Source organism: Cryptosporidium andersoni, assembly GCF_001865355.1.
Source record: "Cryptosporidium andersoni isolate 30847 chromosome Unknown contig_13, whole genome shotgun sequence".
Taxonomy (NCBI): Eukaryota; Apicomplexa; class Conoidasida; order Eucoccidiorida; family Cryptosporidiidae; genus Cryptosporidium; species Cryptosporidium andersoni.
In genome coordinates, this window is record NW_027122840.1 from 22,364 (window position 1) to 44,390 (window position 22,027).

General features: G+C 27.9%; 8 protein-coding genes across 8 annotated transcripts in view; 6 read left to right on the top strand and 2 right to left on the bottom strand.

The window, feature by feature from the left end:
* The window catches only part of cand_028400 (uncharacterized protein), a gene marked incomplete at both ends in the record, with an annotated part of 966 nt that extends 906 nt beyond the window's left edge, over positions 1–60 (top strand). The window contains one exon of the mRNA XM_067213068.1: positions 35–60. Coding sequence (XP_067068504.1) covers positions 35–60 — 26 coding nt within the window. The remainder of the gene's footprint in view (positions 1–34) is intronic.
* A 614-nt stretch (positions 61–674) lies between these two features.
* Positions 675–1,643, top strand: cand_028410 (uncharacterized protein; the record flags this gene model as incomplete). Its single annotated transcript, XM_067213069.1, has 1 exon — positions 675–1,643. One exon carries the CDS (start codon positions 675–677, stop codon positions 1,641–1,643), a length of 969 nt encoding a protein of 322 aa, XP_067068505.1.
* Positions 1,644–1,855: 212 nt separating this feature from the next.
* Positions 1,856–5,251, top strand: cand_028420 (uncharacterized protein; the record flags this gene model as incomplete). The annotated part of the gene is made up of 1 exon (XM_067213070.1): positions 1,856–5,251. The coding sequence occupies one exon, from the start codon at positions 1,856–1,858 to the stop codon at positions 5,249–5,251; it is 3,396 nt and encodes a 1,131-aa protein (XP_067068506.1).
* Positions 5,252–5,681: 430 nt separating this feature from the next.
* cand_028430 (hexose transporter) lies at positions 5,682–7,112 on the top strand (the record flags this gene model as incomplete). The annotated part of the gene is made up of 1 exon (XM_067213071.1): positions 5,682–7,112. One exon carries the CDS (start codon positions 5,682–5,684, stop codon positions 7,110–7,112), a length of 1,431 nt encoding a protein of 476 aa, XP_067068507.1.
* Positions 7,113–7,157: 45 nt separating this feature from the next.
* On the bottom strand, positions 7,158–8,123 carry cand_028440 (uncharacterized protein; the record flags this gene model as incomplete). The annotated part of the gene is made up of 1 exon (XM_067213072.1): positions 7,158–8,123. The coding sequence occupies one exon, from the start codon at positions 8,121–8,123 to the stop codon at positions 7,158–7,160; it is 966 nt and encodes a 321-aa protein (XP_067068508.1).
* A 1,477-nt stretch (positions 8,124–9,600) lies between these two features.
* cand_028450 (uncharacterized protein) lies at positions 9,601–18,420 on the bottom strand (the record flags this gene model as incomplete). The annotated part of the gene is made up of 1 exon (XM_067213073.1): positions 9,601–18,420. One exon carries the CDS (start codon positions 18,418–18,420, stop codon positions 9,601–9,603), a length of 8,820 nt encoding a protein of 2,939 aa, XP_067068509.1.
* A 262-nt stretch (positions 18,421–18,682) lies between these two features.
* cand_028460 (ribosome biogenesis protein NSA2) lies at positions 18,683–19,465 on the top strand (the record flags this gene model as incomplete). The annotated part of the gene is made up of 1 exon (XM_067213074.1): positions 18,683–19,465. One exon carries the CDS (start codon positions 18,683–18,685, stop codon positions 19,463–19,465), a length of 783 nt encoding a protein of 260 aa, XP_067068510.1.
* A 255-nt stretch (positions 19,466–19,720) lies between these two features.
* cand_028470 (uncharacterized protein) lies at positions 19,721–21,982 on the top strand (the record flags this gene model as incomplete). Its single annotated transcript, XM_067213075.1, has 1 exon — positions 19,721–21,982. One exon carries the CDS (start codon positions 19,721–19,723, stop codon positions 21,980–21,982), a length of 2,262 nt encoding a protein of 753 aa, XP_067068511.1.
* Between the last annotated feature and the right edge of the window lie 45 nt (positions 21,983–22,027).

Consider the following 22,027-nt stretch of genomic DNA (forward strand, 5'->3'; position numbering starts at 1 on the left):
TTTTTTTTTTTTTTTTTTAATTCTTTTTATTAAGTTTTTATTGATATAACAATATTTTAAATATTTCATTAATTGATATTTGGAAATTCGACTTCTATATAACTTCCAATTTTTCAGAAAAGTTATTTTTGATTATAAATAATTATATTAAAGAAATATTCCTAACTCTCACCATATCTTCACTAGTATAATATAAAGTTTTTCAGTTTGGAATTATTAAATATAATAAGAAGCGACTATATTAAGTGATTATTACAGAAGAACAGTAATTAAAAGATTTCTAGAATATTTCTAAATAATTCGAAATTAACTTTTTTTTCATTATTCAATTTTATTTTAAAAGTTAATACATGCGATTGATGATACATTCTAATAAATACCGGTATATTTTCCGTTTATGTGGATACCGGTATAAGACTTTTTTAACTACTAAAATCTGTAAGATATACATGTATATTGCATGCAATTAAGATTAATAAAAAATTTATGAAAAAAACTAAAATATCTTTATCAAATAAACCTTTGAAAGGTTATTCTATTCACAATATATAAATAGTTTTAGAAAGAAAAATACAATAATTTAAAGAAGTAAATAAAATATTATATTACTCAGGATATATTCTTTATTCTCACTTAATGATAAGAAATAAGAAGGTATTACTTACAGAAAAAAAATGAAAAAAAACTATATACCTGGTTCGAAAGTGGATCTAGAGTGTACAACCATAAAGAATAAGAAACAAAAAGTAAATAATGAAGATATAATAGAATATCCAGAAAGTGATTATTTATTAGATGCAAAGAAGTACAGATTAAAGTTGGCTGATAGTGGTTTAAATAGTATTTGTAGAGCTATAGTATTGGATTGGTTAATTGGTGTCCATAGAAAATTTCAATTTAGACCTGCAACATTATATATTAGTATAAATCTATTTGATAGATTTATTATAAATAGCACAAAGGGTTTAATAAATTGTGATAATTTACAATTAGTTGGTGCTACTTGTTTACATGTAGCTTCAAAATATGAAGATATGAATCCTGCAGTATTAATGGATTACTGTATAATGAGTAATTCAGAATTCCAACCTAAAGATATGATAGAAATGGAAGCAAATATATTAAATTCTTTACAATTTAAAATAATAGATGGACTATCGGTTTTAGATTATATTGATTATTTTCTCAAACCACTTTATAATGATAAGACAGTTAACTTACTATCAACAAGTTATTATTCTTGTGCTACTTATATAACAGAATTAGCCTTACTACATCCAACATTAATTTTTTTCCCTGTAAGCCTTATATCAATTTCAATAATTATATTTTTATGTATAGTATATAGTAATGGGTGTAAAGATGAATTAGTAAATAATACATTCAAACAAATAAAAAATAAAGTATTAGCATATGCAAAACAAAATAATTTGGTGAAAAATATTAAACCATGTATACATATTATAACTGGAATTATAAAGGAGCAATTTTTTTTAGAAAAAAAAGTAAAAATATCTGATTCTTCAGAAATTTCTTATCAATGTCAAAAGGATTTACCATTTATATTTCTTAAAGATTTGACAAGTAAATGGAAAAATACATACAGAGCTTTATTTCATCGTATCTCTACTATTAAGAGGTGAATTAAATAAATATCTATAAATTTATATAATATAGTGTGTTTTACATAAACTGTATAAAGAATAAGTAATTAAATATTATTATATTGGATGAATTTGGTAGAGAAAAATACATGGCGGTTTATATTTAAGAAGTAATAATTAAGGCCGGTCCTTCCCTTTTTTTTCTCTTGTTTTCATAATTAAGGGTTATGAATATTGTATGATTTTGATTAATGAGAATAGAGAAACTGGGCGATTTAAGAGCTCCAGGTAATGTCCTTTTATCAATAAGTTTTCAACCACATCCTGTAAATGAAAAGTGGGATTTAGAGCGAGTAGCAGTTTGCGGTGAAAATAAAGTTGCTATTTGGGGATTTGAATCTAATGGTAATCAAAGGATACTATCAATTCTAGAAAGTTCTACAAATTCTAATGTGAAGTGTAGTAGATGGAGTTCAGATGGTAGATTTTTAGCAGTAGTAGATATGGAACAAATAACAATATATGAATTAAATAAAGATATTGAACAAGATTTTAATAATAATAATGATAACAATAATATGATAACTTCTGATAGTTATATTGAAAGTTGGTCTGTTTATACTACATTTGCTTGTAATGGTGTTGATGAGTGTTTTGATATTTGTTGGTTAAGTGGTTCAAAAATATTGCTAAATGGCACTGTATCTGGTTATATAATTGCATATAATATAGATGAAAAGTCTGTTATTGCTAATTTGTTTGTTAAAGATATTTTAGAAGATGGAAGAAGGAAGTCAAATATTAAAACTGAAGATGAGGTAGAAGAGATAGGTCATGTTTGTGGGCTCAATGCAGATTGTATGGGTTTATTTGTATCATGCCAAATGACTAATCGAAAACTTTTAGTATTTGAGGTTATATATAATACAGATCGTATAAATTCCAAAAGGAATACAAAATATAGAATTTTTGATTTATCTTTATTAATTGAAGAAGATAGATTATTACGTAACTCACCTTGTATATTAACATATAATAGAAGACCAGTGTTTGATTCTTTAACTAGTATACTAGGATGTCCATATGGTGAAGTAGGTACATCATATTTCTCTTGTTTATTTCCCTTTACAGGGAATTCAAGAAATCGAAATCAAACTCTTGGATGGTCTGGATCACAAAAAATGAGAAAGGAAAAATCTGACATTATATTAATTGATGAAATAGAGGGAGCTAAAGATTCTTTTGATTTTTGGTCTCTGAATTCTAAAGGGAAAATAAGTAATTCAAATATTTTGCAATTATGTCAACCATATAGATTAAGAGGTCATTATAGGCGTGTTAGAATATGTCAATTTGCACCTGTTGTATTTACTAGAAATGGTGAATTATTCACTATATTTGCTCAGGGATGTCAAGATGGTAGTTTAAGCTTATGGAAGGTGAAATATGATTGTAATCCTTCACCATTTATAAAAGGAGCAGAATGTTTTTTAGTATTAACTAACTTTATAGATGAACAAGCAAGTATAACAGAAATTGCATTTGATTTCACAGCTTCAGTTTTATTGATTGGCTCTGATGATAATAAAGTTACCTATATATCATTTGAGTTTCATGAATTTGCTTTGGTAGATAATAAATTTTTACAGGATAATTGTTTGGATAATCAATGGAATATGTGGTTTTTTGATTACATTGCTCAACAACCAAAGATCCCCCAAGTAATATCAGACATATCAACAATGAAGCAGTCAACTAATTCAAAAGTAATATCACTACCAAATATTACCACAAATGAAATAATAGAATTTCAAGAGAAAAATCAGCATATTATAATTAACAAAGGGAATAAAATGAGAAAAATTAAACCAGTAAATTTAACTGAATTACAAAATGATCAAAAAATAATTAATTTAGGTGAAAATATGTCTTTAGAACAAACAAATTCTGAATTAAATATGAAGAAAGGTGAAAAATATTTAGAAGTTAAATCTAATCAGAATGAACTATCTTTAATTAATAAATCTAAAGAGGATGTAGATCTTAATATTTTAAAATCTTGTACATATAATAATAATAATAATTTACATTGGATTAGGAATATAAATATTCCACAAAGATTGGCAATTGAATTTAAAGATGAGATTGATAGTGTATCATATATGTATGCAATTTTTGCTGATAATAATCAAATATTAAACAATGTAAATAGAGATTCTACAAGAATTGAGATTTTATGTATTAGAAAAAGTTTAGAAAAGTATAAAATAGAAGAAATTAAAGATGATCAAAATGATATACTATGGTCTAGATCATTACCATATGGTATGGTTATTACTAATATGATAAAAATGAAACATTTCGTCATTTTAATTTACTCACATTATTCTATGGAATATCTAAATAAAGTAGATAATTCATATATGGAAATTATTAATATATATTCAGGATCGATTTTAATATGTGATGTAATATTACCATATGTTATTAATATAGGTGTATGCTCAGTTATGGATATTATTATATTAATAATGTCTAATGGTCAAATGAAGATATTCAGAATTCCTATAAATATAAATGAAAGTTTAGGTTTAGGTATAGATTGGAAATTTGAAGGATATTGGGGCCATTTAAATGAATCACCACTTGTCAAAATTGAATGTTTTATCCCAGAAGATTTCAATTTAATAAATAATGTGAAATCTGATACTAATACCAAGATATCTAAAAAGATTACGATTGATGTTCCAATTATCTTATTTTTTTTTAGTGATGGAAAAGTATTTTTATATTCTTCAATAATGGCTAATTTTATTAGACTTGATGATTTAGAAATGTATGATTCAGCTTTTTGGTCATTTTTGACTCCTAAGCCATATTTTTTATCAAATAGTAATTCAAATGAATATAAATGTACATTTACTGATGAAGATGGAAAAACAAATTTTGATCTATTTTGTAATGATATACATACTGATAAATATCGCCCTCTAAGATCCTTACAAAGATGTTCAAGGTTATTGAAACTCCGTTATGAAAATAATACATACCAAGATCAAAAAGGTACTTTTATTAATCAAATTTTTAGTTTTATATCAAAAACTCCACAAAATATCTGGGAATCAACAAAAACACATATTGAACATCAATTATTCTGTTGTTTAATGTTATTTTCGAGAGGTGAATTTCTTTATTGGTTTAAATTATATATTAAATATATAGTCGATACTTTAAGCTCAACAATGCTAGAGAGTGTAATTAATTCATGTCTATCAGTAATTAAACAAATTGTATCTATATCTTCTGATAATACTCAAAAAGATTATATTTCATCATTTTGGAGATATTATAATATATTAATAACAATAAATGTTGATCCAATTGATTTGTTATTTCAGGAAATATTACCATCTCTTGATAACTTTAGCTCTTATGCAAGTAAAATTCAATCTTCAAAGTATCAAAATGAATTATTGAAATTTCTTGATATAATAAGTAATATTAAGGACAAAGTATTTTCTGAAGTTAATACTATTAGGTCAAAGATTAATAATTTTAATTTGGAGAGTGAAGATTCCATTCCAAAACCTCAAGATTCTATTTCTAAAGATCATCCTAGATTAGAAATACTTCGTTCTATATTTTGATGAGAGACATATATCTTATTAAATATTAATTATATGTAGTTTAAATATTATTTATTATTATTTCAATAAAACCCATTCTATTTTTATAAACTAGCTGTCAAACGTAATTGATTTGCTTTTAAATAATGTGGTATAGATATTTAGTGTTCAACCAGTCACAAATATAATAGCAGTTGGAGAAGAAGTGATTCTTGTGATAATATCCTGTAATATACTATTAATAGGAATTTAAACATTTCTTCTGAGAACATAGCAAATAAAGATATCTAATATAACCCGGGCAGTTGAGACATTTGACTATAATACTATTATTTTAGATTATTTGTTACTGGATTATAGCGCTCTTCTAAACTTAAAGACTAAACTACTACTAATATGAGAAGATATCGATAATATTGTAAATACATTTCATTAAATATTAAGATTTTTTATGATAGATTATAGCTTAAAGTGTAGTCTAGTTGCTGCTTGCATTGCAGTTATGTTTGGGTACAATATTTCCATTGTGAATTCGACAATTCCATATATAATCTTATATTTCGGACTATGTGGTGAAAAAGGTTCCTTTTTATCTCAAAGTAATTGTGAAGCTGGTCAATATGCAATTCTCTGGATGTCTGTATTGTTTTTCACTTCAGCATTGATATTTTGTTATGTTGCAAGATATACAGTAAGTAAAGGTCGTATAAATGGTTTGAGTATGGCCACAATTCCCTATATAATAGGAGGAGTTATTTGCTACTTTTCTAAGACTTTCAGTATGTTTTGCTTTGGTAGATTTATATGTGGAGCAGGTCTAGGTTTAGCTTCAGCAAGTGCAACTTATATATCGGAAATTTCACCAAATAATAAGAGAGGATCATATACGTCACTTTTTGCTTTATGTATTCCTTTTGGACAAACTATATCCTTCATTTTAGGTAGTCACTTATTATCAATGGAGAATTTGCAGCTACATAACAAAGATTATTTTATTAACTATTATAAGTTTCTATATCTGCTATTTTCAATATTTGGAGTTATATTATTTTTATGTATAAAACATTTCTGTTTAGATGAAACACCAAGCTTCTTAATATTAAGTAATAGGATAGATGAAGCAAAAGAAGTTCTTAATAAGATATATAATGGCAAGGATGATGCAATACGTGAACTGATCAACTTAACATCTACAGCAAGTAATAAGGAAACTTGTAATTCAAAATTAACATTTTTAGATCTATTTTCACGTAAATACTCTATAGTACTGGTTGTTTGTATGACTTTATCTATAGGTGTCAGTGCTAGTGGCATTGGAGTTTTTGCACAAAAAGCAACTTCTTTAATGCAGTCAGCTACAAATATTTCTGCAGAATATGTAAAGTACCTAGTTATTTTGATGGGTGTAATATCTACCATATCAACATATCTTGGTGGTCAATTTACAGATAAATATGGTAGAAGAAATCTAACTATTGTAGGTACAATGTCAATTTTTACTTCACTGGTCATCCTTGCAATTTTCAATCTATACTCAGAAATATTACCCTCATTGGCAACTTCAATTATTTCACTAATAGCTATCTACATATTCTTGATTTCATTTGCTATATCTATTGGTCCAGTACAATGGGTTTATTTACCAGAAGCATTTCCATCAGAAATAAGAGCAATTGGCATGAGTTTCTGTACAATGTTAAGTTGGATAACAACATTAATTTATGTATCTTTGTCTTGTATTATTTCCGATTTATATATCTATTTATTATCAGCTTGTGCGTGTCTACTTATTGTATTTTTATCATATCTATTTATGAAGGAAACAAAAGGGTGTACTAAATCACCTTATGAAGAAAGTGAAATATATGAAAGTGTATGTTAAAGAGTAGCATCTTAATATCTATGTATTAACTAAATCTATATATAACTAGTCTTTCTTAGTCATATTTTTTCGTCTCATCCGCTCCATATGTAGCATAGCTAGCTCTGAATTTATTTGGGATAAAGGAACTTCTGATTTGACTTCATTTGTATCATGTTTAGTCTTTTCTTTATATATGCTAGTTTCCTTACTTTGTAAGTCATTATCCACCAAATTGTTGCTTTCCAGATCCTTGTTACTGTTATTTGAGGAATTAGTAGAAGGAAGTCTATTCAATATTTTTCTAGTTGATTCACATTCTAAGAATTCAATAATCTCTGATGAGGCAGATAGTGAGTCAGAAAATTTTTTTGCAACATCCCATACTTTGAGCTGTCTACCTGTTCTAGGTTCAACTACAGCTACATGTGGTAAGTGCGTTACACTATATAAACTACACCATTCACTCCCTTCAGGAGTATTTGAACTTCTTTGCCAAAAAATGAAGTTATAAGTGATAACTTCTTGAACTAATGAATCATTCCAGATATCTCGATTTAATATCATTGACAGAAATTCTCTTGGACTTTGTATATTTACTAAAATGAGTTTACCCTCTAATTTTGCCATCTCTTTTACTGTATTAAAAGGTTCATTTGAAATTATTGATTCAGGAGGACTAAATATTTGAGTTGAAAAGTCATCTCTTGGAGAAATGACTTCTGAAAGTGCTATTTGATCCATATAATAGTTGTGAGGATTACTTTGAGCTTGATTCATATAATCTGGTATAAGCTGATCATTAAATGAAGGAATGGGAGTCCTAATATCTTCACATTCTCCTTGAAGTGTACCTGATACTGGATAATTTGTATCATTTGGATTTTCTTGTTCAGTAGCAGCACAAGAAAAGTATTCATTTACTGCATCATTTATATTGTTTGGATACAAATCCAGATATCGCTGAGCTATTAGTCTATCTTTACACCCAGTTACAGATAGAAATTGCTCAACTTCATCAGATGAGTACATTATTATTATATGGTGATTTTCCACTTTTTGTTCTTCCTTATAAATATTTACCGCAAAGTTTACAAGAATATATCCTGTTTACAGTAAGGTTGGAGCTACTGTTTAAGAAAATAATACAAAAAATCTGATATTAATTTTTTAATTAGTAATTTAATATTTATAGATTTTATCAATAATAACTAGTAATAATTATATTTAATGGAAGACGTATTGGAGCTGACTATCAAATATTAAAAATATAACTATCTGCAATATTAGTTTATTTAAATTTACTTCATGTTAAAATCTCCAGTAACTTATATATAATACACTACGCAATTAAACTATTAAATTATAGAGTATCTAATTAAACAGTAGTTAAAGTGGAGCTTTATAAAACAAATAACGATATATTCTTCTCTCTTAGGAATATCTTATTGGATATTAGATAATGGAATTGCAAGTTTAACTTCGAGATACCTTGAATTTAAATAAAATGTAACTAATAAGGGCAATTCAGTAATATATGTGACATATTTAGTAATGTGGATTCTCTATCGAATTTTATGAGAAAGTGCCAGGTTGCAAACTTGGGAACTCGGGAAAGTTTTTGAATAATTAGTAGTTCTAGGGTTTGATGACATTGAATGTGTATTATTCTACTAACAACTTGTAGAAATATGCTACACATCTACTATTATACAACTTATAAATATATATATAGGACTAATATTAAATATAGCAAATAATTTTGACAAGATCTATATTTTGAATAATGGTTAAATAAAAGCATTATAAATATATACATAAGTTGACTAGAGTAACAAGTGATATATTTATATAATTATAATAACTTTATCACACCTCTTTTTAGATAATTATATATTCTGTTTAATACTGTTATTATATTGTGTGATAAATGGGTACTATTCAATGTTTAACTTTTTTTAGATGAGAATTGACTTTTTAGGGTTTATGCCAATATAAATGTATGGTTGAATAATAAATTTGAATGCAAATAAACTATCGAATTTTTATCAATGATCAAAGATGAATAGAAAATATTATGTAATAAAGAATTTCAATAAAAAAGTTTATATTTAAAAATAATAAAATACCTTTTTTTAATCTGGACTTATTATGTATAAGTTTAATGCAAAGAACTTTAAAAATATTAATATTAGATAAAAGTACTATTTATTTTAACTATATGATATTGTGGTCAAATAAGAAATAACTTCTTTTCTTCAACCTTATAGAAAACCTTTATACTAAAATATTCACTATTACAATATTCCTAAATATAAATTTATTACCTGTAAAAATATACTTAATATTACCCAGTCTTTTATTTAATAATACGTGTTATTTTAGGTTAATTAGGTGTTAGGTCTATTATAGGGAAATTTGGGAATTACACTTAGCAATAACAAAGTAGAGTATATTATTTTACATAATCTTATACAAGCTAATAAGATATTATGATTTATTAAAATAGTTAGTGTTCACTTGAAGTAATATCAAATGATTGTAATATATTCCAAGTAAATTTTGTATTTCTTCTAACTGAATATCTATATTGAATATTCTGTAGTTTTGTCCATCTATGGGGACATAAGTATAAGGGCTTTCCTCTAGCAAGATTTTTGTCTTCCTCACCATATTCATCAACATATAAAGTAGACATATAAGAAACTCTCCCACCAGATATTAGTTTCTCACTATCCCAGCCAAGAAAGCTAGTAAATAGACATTTAGTGCTTGTTATATCAAGTCTTAGAGCTAATACTAGAGATGAAGGAATATGCAAAAAAAATGATAGACCTCTTCCACAATGTGCTATATGATCTCTAATTGGTATAGGTGTATTAGACATGATTAGGCTTGAACCAGAGGGAATTGAGTATGGAAGAATGTAGTCAGGATCATTATTATCAGAGTTACTTGCTGGGTAATAGTAATGACACTTGAATATTGATGAAGTTATTAAAGTTGTCACTTCAGATTCATTGCAACATCGATTTTCTGTACATAAAGTAGCTCCACAAGTAAGGCATATAATAAGCTGGTGTGTGTTAATTAAATCTAAACTTCTCCAGTGTAAAGTAGGATTTGATATTAGTTTATTATATAAGGAGTGGTATACTTTCGGAGGTAATAATGTAAATTGATAATATTGAGATATTATTATTGAATAGTCCTGTATTTTCCAATATAACATAGTATATTGATAGTATTCTTTATTAATCTTTTTAATAAACTCTAGTAGTGTCTCGAATGAAGATGAATTCATATGACTCACAAGTGGATGTTTGTATAAGCATGAGTCTTTAGGAATTGAATTATCTGTCGTGACATCTAGATATGTCATTGGTATAAAGTTATTGTAAGTAGTAAACAGTTTAAAAAGTGGTATTTTTTGTAAAATATCAGCATATATTTTAGAGTTATGAACGCTCTCAAGATTAATTAACTCATTCCAAAGTTCTTTAATATCATTATTTCCCAAAATTTCTGAAATTCTCCATATTAGATTCTGTAATATATTTGAACACTTATCTGAAACGTTTTCTTTGTTTTTGATTATACTTAAAAAGGTTGTAATACAACTCATCCATTTTAAAATTCCACATTTAACAACTTCATTAAGACTCTTAATATTTTTAATTAAACCAGTTCCAATGCTTTTAGAGATATGTTCAACAAAATCACTTATTAGATCTTTTTCTTGGTTCAAAGATGTAGTATCACTTAAACTAGTTGAGTAATTAATATTATTAATTAAATCACTAGATATTTCTTCAAATTCTATTTTATTTAAATTTATTTTATCAATATCTGAATCTAAAAGTGACTCTAAGTCTATTGTTGGATATTCAGATGAATTAAAGTTACCAGTTTTACTTTTCAAGATAAATGGGCTATTTTGATATTCTTCACTTTTCTCTAGATTTTGTTCGTCTATTGGCTTCATTTCAAGTTGTATTGGCAAAGCACCATATGGGGTTGTTGCTATGTTGATAGTTTTCCACTCTTTTGCAATACAATATATGTATTTTTCCTCTGAATTTTCATTCTTTCTTAAATTCAAATGTTTATATTTAAGATTGTAAGATGTTCCATGTATTAAATTAATAAAGAAATTTAAGGCTTTAGCTTCAGTTGGATTAATTTTTTTTTTGTTAGTATGTTTTTTAAGTTTTTTTATAATCTCAATAATTGGATTTAAACTCTTGATGTTTAGATGGTCGTCAAATTGTTCTTCATTTGCATCATTTATATCAAGTTCAAACCAATCATTATTCCAGAATGTCCAAATTATACAAAATATTTCTATAACTAAGAAATAAGTTAAAATTGGAACTATATCATTTTCGAAAGACAGAATAGAAGCAATAGCAAATTGAAATCGTGATGATGGAGATTGTAATGCAGCAAATTCCCACACATCTATTTTGCTTTTATTATTAAACAAAGTATTTCTTAAGGAATTTTGAAGAGATATCTTAAGACTTCCATTAGTTAAGCATATAGATTGAAACATATCTATCAATATTCTGTACATTTTTGTTTTAGAAGATCCATTTATAAACAAATTTTGCGATTCAATCAGTATATTATCACTAATAAGCTTAGAAATTAAGCTTAAGGGATTATTTAACATATAATTACCTACTTTGATTTTATCAGAAACTATATAACAAGGTAGAATTAAGCTAGTTGAATGTAATAGTGGTAGTAATTGCTGAATGACTGTAGAAGATGATATAGTACAATACACACTTGGAAAATTCTTATTTTCATTATTGATCAGATCCTTGTTTACGTTTAACAAGTTTAGTAACCTTTCAAGTACTTCAAAATTTCCAGGAGTATGGTGTAAAATACTTTGATTGAGTCTTCTATCATTTTGTAAAAAAACAGGTAATACAATATTAGATGGAACTGTACAATATGGACATAGTAAATAGGTGTAGTGGTATGTTCCTTGATATTGGATAGTACAATTGTCAGTATTTTTACCACTAGATAGTGTATGGATTATACAATCCGGATATGCACTCGTTGAATCCTTTAATTCTTTACATATTTCCATATTGGGTGTTGTTTGAGTTTCTTCATTATCTTGATTTGTAGCCTCATTACAGGATATTTTATTTTGCCTTAAGACTGATAATTTTATAGTTCGAGTTTCAGGTAAAAGTGGAAAATTTGAGAAATTTACATCATTTTCAGGAGGGTTGATAACTGGTTGATTATGTGACGAATTAGCTAAAGTCTTCTCTTGTTGTATTTGAAGTTTTTGATATTGTCTTATGCAATTCCAGTGTATAAGATGTCCACATGTTGTTAAATAAAGTGATATATAAGAAGAAACTGGACTAAAGATTAAGCCACTGGAAGGTTGTTCACTATATGGAGAGGAGCTTAAGGATATAGGGTGTCCCTGATTTGAATACGATCTTTCACGTTTTATTAATTTTGTTTCGATATTTGATGATAAGGAATCATTTATATCAGTTTTTGGGTGTAAACGTATTCTTGGACTTTCAGAAAGACCCTGGAAATCTAGATAAGCAAATGTAAAGATTTGACTATTATCTTCACAAGTTATTTTTTCGTGGCAAAACACGCAAGATGGTGAATCTGCAATGTCAGATTGGTCAACTTCAATATGAATACTAGGTTTAATATCCTGAATATGTAGATTCTGGTCTTTTAAATCTCCATCTAATATAGCAGATGGTTGTAAATTTATGAATTCCTGTCGCTTTTGCGCATACTTATTCATAATTGCCACTTGCCTCATAAATACTTTGGACTTTGATTTAGAGTCAGATTCGGAGCTTTTATCCATATTATAGTCAAAAGTAAATGTGGATCTGATATAGTCATCAATATGCTGATTTATGCGGGGATGGCAACTTTTAGCTATTGTTAGACTCCATTCAAAGAAAAATGAAGCTTCCAATGGAATATGGTTCCTCATTTCCTCTGTAATAAACTTAGGAGCTTTTATTAAAACTGAGTTATTTCTGAAGCTGACTAATCTTGTTGAATAAATAGTTTCTAGCAAAATGTCTAGTATGCAAAATGAGGATGTTGAGATGGGGTGGTTTTCTGAGTTCAAAAAAATTCCTTCCAACTTAAATTGATATAATAAAAGTTCAAATATATTAATATTTTCAAGGTTATTCATATCTCTTGACAATTCGAAAATATTTAAACTTTTTATAGTGTAACATGAATTAAGTAATTCTTGTTTTTTACTTGCAAATATTTTATAGATGTGATAGCACATTTCATTTGTTATACCTGCTAATATAAAAGATTCATCTTCATTAGAACATCTTTGAGTATCTGTACTTATATCTACTTTTTTGTATTTATTTTGTGTATTTTCACAGTTTTTATGTGTTCTTTCTGTATTTAAAGTATTGCAATGAGCTTCACCATATTCTACTCTTCCAAGCGTAAAAAAGGATGAATACAATTTTTCAAGAGAATCTTCACCAATCAAGTTTTCTATATAAAAATTTGTTAATAAGCACTTTTGTAAAATCTCCAGAATGATCAATCTAAATAATAAATGGGCTGTTAACTGTATATTTCTAACATCTGCAACTATAGTATTCTTATAGGAGTAATTAAAAATTTCACACTGTAACTGTAATATCATACTTATCAATGTTGACTTTACTATTCTTGAAGATGAAAACTCAAAGTATCTGTTTATTAAAAAAAAATTCTTTTTAGGAAGATATGCTACTTTTAATGGGAATTTTATAAATGAAGGATAATTAGAATTAGAGCTTGTACAAGTAGATATCTCGGACTTATTGTTATAACAAATACTTTTAGATTGACTATCAAATGAATAATCGCCAATTCTACGCCGTTTAGTGTCATTCAAATTCCAGTTCCTGATATTCTCAAGTAGTAGTTCATCTGTACTGAGTAAATCATTGAAAGAGGCTAATGGGAATGTTGGATCATAAATCATCCAGCCTAGTGGCTGTTGCAATTGATAGAGTAATGGCTTTGTTTCCGTAGCTGATATGCTTACACAAAATTTATTTAAAGTAGCATCTATATACTCCATATGACTTGTTGCTAGTGAGTGAATAAGGTTGCTCGAGTAAGAGGATAAACTTTCCTGTATTTCAGAGCGAGATTTCGGACCTTTCATCAATGATTGTAAAAGTACATATTTAAGAAATATCATATCATATGGTAGGCAAAGTGGTAAGTCTATTGTACAACATTTCACTATTATATCCAACATACAATTTGCACAAGATAAGAGATTTGGAGATATTTCATCACAAAAAATTTGCCAAAATCTCCTGTTTGTATTGTTAGGTAATTCAAAATTTGATATACTATCATTCATATTTTTTAGAATTTCTGTTCTGTCCCCAAGTTTCTTTTCATATGCTACTTTATTATTAGGAGTTACTTCTTCATAGATATCAAAGTGTTGTAATAGGGATTTTAGCAATATCTCTTTTGATACTTGAGAAGTCAAAAAGCATAGTATAAATCTTATAATAAATAAGTCACTAATAAGATACATAGTGGCCCAATAAGTCTTTTTATAAAATTGAGCTTCATTGACTGGAGCTAGTCCATTTCTAACCCAGACATTACTCATACAGAATGCTTGGTATGCAAAGCAATACGAACGTATTGGATGTTCTAATATGCATAAAAGAGTTGTTTCATTAAATATACCGATAGATTTCAAACAATCTTCAATACTCAATAAAGAAGAGGAAAATGGAGTTACAGAATTACATGATTTCTTAAAATAAAAATAATCTTTTTGTGTACTTTCAAAATCTTCTTGATGCTTTTCATTATTTAATTTGTCGGATTTACCTTCATTATTTTGCCCTATTTTGTAATTATATTCTATATAAATATAAAGTAGTTGAAGTGTAGTTCGATGCAAAGGTAAATGTATAGATACCTTATCTTTAATAATTGAGTGATTACTAACTGCTATTATCTTGTTTTCTCGATTACTCTCGTATTCAAATTTATAATTCCATGAAAACTTCCCGAAACAATTGACATTATCAAATTTGGAAGATTCATAGAAATTGGAGAGAAAAGTAGTAGTGCAAAAATTATCGTAAAATTCGTAGTGAACATTCCACTTTTCATTAACAGATACCAAATATATCCATTGCAAAAGTGCCTGAATTGAGTTTACTGTTATACGATAAATCCCAAAAGATATTTCTTTTGTTTGCTTCTTGTACTTATTCAAACTACTTCTTAAACTTTCAATATTCAGGGATGTATTGTTGCATAATATATCAATTAAAAACTTAATTATTTGTATAATTCCATTGACACTTGAAACAATATCACAACAAAACAAGATACTAGAATGCCATACAGAATCATCTAGTGCACTCTGACAGTGGCTTTTGTGAGGATTAATATACTGGGACAATCTTAATAAAGCCAACCATCCACTATGCCAGAAGTCCAAGTAAAGTTGCTCACTTTTAAGGAATATCTCCTCGCCCTTTATTCCTTTTATAAATAGCTCTTCCTGAACTATTGGAGTTACTATATTAAATATGATGAATAGAAGTAGATCTGTAGAGTGTAATATATATCTTGAGTCATGCAGTGGATATGAGTATCTACGCCTCGTTAGTGAAGGATCTATAGGATTCAACATAAGAAGAAACTGGCTTTCTCGAGTGATTGATTCACTATCTCGGGTAGATTCCAGACTACAATATGTATTGTGAGTACTTCTATTACTCAAGTTGTTTAAGTTAATTGGTACTTCATTAGATGATATGATTGAACTTTGTAGTACTTGGAAAGTTGTCCCAAAAAGGATCTTGATCAAATCTCCATGTAAAACCATATTACACAAGATCTTCTCTATTGTAAATAATTGAACTGCTATTCTTGTTAGAGCTTTATCTTGTCTTTTAACTAAGTCACAATAATTTCTTAGAAAAATTTTAGGAAATATAAAGCTTTTGAAATTAAAATCAAACATTAGCATTAATAATAAATCTGTTAAGTCTCCTTGCTTATAAGTTATCAGAGAGCTTAATTGACCTGTATTGAGGAGTTTTTGAGACCACTTTACCCAGAAAGCATCTAAATATGTTAGCTTATCATTCAAAAGATCCTTATTTCTAATATATAACCTTTCTAATCTCTCTCCTTTATCTTTGTTATCTTTAATATTGTTATTTAAGTTAGAGTATTTTTCATGTGCTGTATTAATCAGATCAACTGTATCTTTATATGGTATGCTGAATTTGTTATTTAATTTGCTTTCGTCAATATTTGAGTAAATTTCTTTGCTGTCTGATATTGATGTATTTGTATCATAGGGTAAGTTATTTCTATTATATAGTGGGAAGTAAGACACAAATTTTTTAACAAAAATGTTTTCAGAATTACTATTACTAGAACAAGACAAAGGATTTGCCTTAAGACTTTCTTCTTCCATAATAATATCCAGTTTGTGATCTGTGTCAAAAGAATAATCTTGATCTTCTATTCGATCACAATTATCTGTATTATTTATTTTTCCCTCTTCTTTACATCCTAATCTTTTCTCAGTTATATTTTCTATTTTGTTGCGTCTCCAACATGGATGAATTAAAGCAAGTAACTTTGGAATATCTTTCCATTCTTTTATAAGATTGTGAACTTTCCGTTGCTCTATTAATGGCTGTAACAGTTTTGATGTTCTAGGCTCGCTTCCATCTCCATAATTTAGCAAAAGTTCATGAATTGGAGAACCTAATAACTCTCCTAAGAGCTCAAGGAATATGGTTGGGTATGTTTCACATAAATAGATGAACCATTCAAAGAAGTATGCATCCATATGAATATATTTATCACGATGCAATATAACAAAAGTATTTCCTATACGAAATTCGATAGAAAGGAATGCTGGGAATATATTTTCTGTTTGCAACAAACTTCCATTAGTATGAGATGGGCTATTATTAGTAGTATCAGTTCTGTTGAGAGATTCACTATCAGGAGCAGTATCAGATTCTATATTTTCTGCAAACAGGTTGTATTCTTGATCTTCAAATAAAAAGTGATTCTCATTTTCATCTATATTATGTAATAAAGCACGTGAGTATAACTTTGAATTAAAAGGTAAAAGTAATTCCTTTGTTGGAGGTGTTGTACAATATAGTCTTGAAAGACATACTACATGACATAAAATTCCATGAAGGAGCCCCTTCAGTATTTCTCTGAGTTTATTTTTAGATCTTTTCAATTCATTAAAGTCATCTAATTCCTTATGTTTGTTTATGTCAGTAGATCCTTTGTGATGAGTACAAAATCCACCAGAATTCCATGCTTGTTCATCACCACAATCACAACATCCACCATAGTCTGACTTGTATATATAATAGTCATGTCCCTCATGGTTCCCACTCTGAAAACACTTTACACATATACATGATGAACTACTTGTACCACATGTTAAACAACGGTAGGCAATATGTTGTCCACTCCAAACTTGTGAGCATCTACTTATTAGTGGAATGTTACTTGGTAGACGCCATATTGAAAATACTTCTATATCTTTAGGGTATATACAAAATATATTCTCTATATTATTATATAAAGGATCCATTAATAGTTGCAAACAAGATATTATAAAAAAATCCAAAGTTCCATTAGTTGGATTTAATATTGTAGATGTGTTAATTATAGAATGAGTTAAATATATATCATCTCTTCTCAGTGCTTCAACATGTTTAGTCCATTTTCTCTCTTCTAATGGTAATGGATACAATTCACTATTACTCTTATTACATATGGCCATATACCAAATGGATTTTTCATCCTCTGGTGAATATGTGGTTGAGAATAACTGGATAGTTAGAAATGATATCCATTCACTTGTTATATTGGGGTGATCAGATAACATACACACTAAATATAATAATTGACCAACTAAATCTGCATCACAGTCTATTGCAAAATCATCTAAAAATAGTTTCTCATATTCTTGGTATGTCAAATCAAATGAGAAGGTAGACCCATGATAAAAAATCTTGGGAACAATTGGACCATTGCGTACCATATATATCTTTAAACAAAGTAATCTAAATCTTAAAGCTAATAGAGCCAAATTACAGCCTTTATTTATGTTAAACCACTCATTCATTATATCTTCACGAACCCTTATCTTGGGAATACCTATTGCTAAGTCATATTGCTGGGAGTTAGAGGATATAACACTATAAAAGGCATCTTCAGAATCTATTCTGTCAGTATTACCTTCTATTTCTCTTATTGGCATTATATTGTATTGCTGCACAAAAGGGCAGAAGATCTTATTGTATCAGTTTACAGTTATAATGAAAACTGCATATACGTTAATAATAGGCGCCAATGATACTGTTAGCGCTAAAAGTTTTAGCTCGGTACCCTTTTATTTGGGGATCTATTACTCAAGCGGGCCGTCTTATACTCTTAAAAAGGCTTATAAGTAGACAATATCTGGAACTTTACATCTCAAAACCTTGTTATAATATTAGCAATAGTGAAGGTATTTAATAAGTATGCCTCAGAATGAGTATATAGAGCTACATAGAAAGCGTTATGGATATAGGTTTGATCATTTTGAAAAAAGACGGAAGCTAGAATCTAGGAAAGTTCATAAGGACTCTGCAAAGGCACAGAAATTACGTGGAATTAAGGCGAAGCTATACAATAAGAAACGTTATGCAGAAAAGGTAACTCTTAAGAAGGCTTTGAAAGTCAGTGAAGAAAAGGATGGTAAGGAGACACAATCTGATACCATTACTAAAGGTGCTATTCCTGCTTACTTATTGGATCGTGAAATTGTAAATCGTACTAAGGTTTTGAGTAATATGATTAAACAAAAAAGGAAGGAAAAGGCAGCTAAATGGAAGGTTCCTATTCCAAAAATCAAAGCCTTAAATGAGGATGAAATGTTTAAAATTTTACGCTCTGGTAAAAGAAAAAAGAAATCATGGAAGAGAATTGTTAATAAAGTTTGCTTCGTAGGTAGTGACTTCACTAGAAAGCCACCAAAATTTGAACGTTATATTCGTCCTACTGGTCTAAGGTTTAAGAAGGCTCATGTTACACATCCAGAATTAAAAACTACATTTTATTTAGATATTGTATCTGTTAAGAAGAATCCACAAAGTCAACTTTACACAACTCTGGGTGTCATAACAAAAGGCACTGTATTGGAAGTTAATGTCAGTGAACTAGGTCTTGTAACCCAAACAGGTAAGGTGGTATGGGCTAAATATGCCCAAGTAACTAATAACCCAGAAATAGATGGATGCATAAATGCCGTTTTACTTGTATAATGAATATATATATAAAGGAAAAGGGGTTTTAGATTTTAAATATATTGAGAGACAGAAATAAATATATTATTCATAGGGATTTTAGATAGGATTGAGGCATTTTTATAGTTTACATAAAAGGAAATATTAGACTAAAGTTTTTAGTTTTTGATTGTATCTTTTCTATTGAAATACTAACCAAATGGAGATGTCGCGCTCATTTTTTGTACTTGCAAGAGGTTTATCAAGATGTTATGTATTAGGTAGTATCTTGTCATGATACCGAACTTGGAATGTCTTGTTAAACCTTCTTTATTCTCATCTTTACTACCAGAAGTACCAAAGTATTGGTTAGATATATCAACATTCCCAAATAACTCATCATTTAGAAGATCACCAGTAACGAATACAACTTCTTCAGAGCACTTTTGCCCTGTTGGTCCATTTCTGTGTGTAAACTTTAGTGAGGATGGAGATATATTTGCAGCTGCAACTTTATCTGCAATATACCTTATTGGATCAGTATCTAGATCCTGTTTTGCAGTAATTCCCTTATCAATTGAATTCGAAATGTATCAAAAAGAGATATGTAAATATTCGACAATAAAAACAGTGACTCCTTGTATAAATCTGCAATTTTGTTATAATGACAAATACCTAATAGCAGTTTTTACAAACAAGATAAGTATTTGGGATATTACTCTTGCAGATGAAATGTATAACCATCCTGGTATCCCTTGTTTCATAGGTACCTTAACTATAAATCAGATATCTGAATTTTTAACATGTATAGTAGAAAGGTATGAAACTAAACAATCATTTGAATTATCAAGTTTCTTTGTAGACCTTTTACTTTCAAATCTACGAGCAAAGGATATTAACGTAAGAGATTTAGATTCTAATTCTAAAACAGATCTGCTTAATATCAACATAGTAGATGGCATTAAAGTAGATGAAATTGGACAAAATATTATACTTGAGCTTTATATTGGAATTATTGGGATCCCACCTATTTATTTAATGTGCAAATTTGAGACAATCTTAACTGGAAATTCCCATAAATACTCAAGCATAATTCAATTAATCAAGGAAATTATTCCCAATTATATATTACAAGAAAATATCTTAGTAAAAAGTACCTCTGAAGAAATAGATACATTTCCATTTGCTATATGGAGGAATAAAAATGTAAGTCGCTTATTAGATGCAAATTCTGTTATTATTGCAGTATACTTAACTAAACAAAGTTCTCTAATAATACTCAATGAATATGGTGAAGTTTTAACATCTCATACCATGAAATTCTCAAAAAGAAATATAAAATATTCCTTTTATTATCAACTTATATTTAATAAAATTGGAGATCTACTAATAATACAAATAGCTGATAGTTTTACTCTTTTTGCATTAAATAGAGAATTTTCTAATAATGAACAAATACAAGATTTAGATAAATGTATAGATTCAAATAATAAGACTATACATAATAATTGTTCGAATATAAGCTACAAATTAAATTTAATATATACATTTCATCAAGTAGTGCAGAAAGAGTGGATAGTTTCTATTGCTTTTTATAATAGCAGAGATCAAATTGTAAAAAATTATAATTGGACTGAATTTAAGAAATTATACAATTCAATTGAGGAGTCACATCCATGTGGACTAATAGTTGTCTCAACTAATAGTTATAATGGACAATCATTTTATTACATTATGGAAACATGTAGTAAATCTAAAATGCGTAACATCAAATTAGATAATTCACCATATTCCTGTAATCATACTCATACAGATCATTCAGGTACTAATGCTATAATTTGGAAACTTGAAACTTCTAGGTTACATGGGTTTAGAAAACTTATTTGGCAGCCTGGTCATCCAATTTGTATAGCACTACAATTATTTGATAAATTAAAGTCTGGTAGAGTACTTTATGATGATTTGATTGAACAATATTCTATTACTTCAATCTCCAGACAAAAAAGTACAAGTATCTTTTTAAATAATAAGTATGGAAATATAATCTTTATTGAACCATCATATATAAATGAAAAGTACTTCTTATGGTCAAGATTTATACCTGGATTTACTGTTATAGATAAAAATAAGGAATATATTGAGCCAGAACAAGAATTTGACAATATAAAGGAAAAGGATAAGATTGAACTAGCTAAAGCTCAAACAAAGTGGCAAGTATTACTGAAATCTTTAAATGAACATACTTTTGAAATATTTATTAATGGAGAAAAAGTCCAATTACCAATGCCATTACCAGTTATGAGAGATAAGTGGTTTTTTTTAAAGAAATATCCAAGAACTCTCGTTGGAATGGATTTGGCAACACAACTAGTAATTAATGAGAATATTAATCATGAAGATCATCCAAAGTATTTAGATAATTTAGATTTAAACTTTGATAGTAATTGGCAAGTAAGAATGTGTAATTCTACTGAGAACAATGTTACATGGCTAGCCAGTAATGATGAATTGAAGATATATAGGAATATACTAGCCTTTGGAGAGAAATACAAATAAATATCCCATATAATATGTAATATTATAATACCTAATTAGCTAATT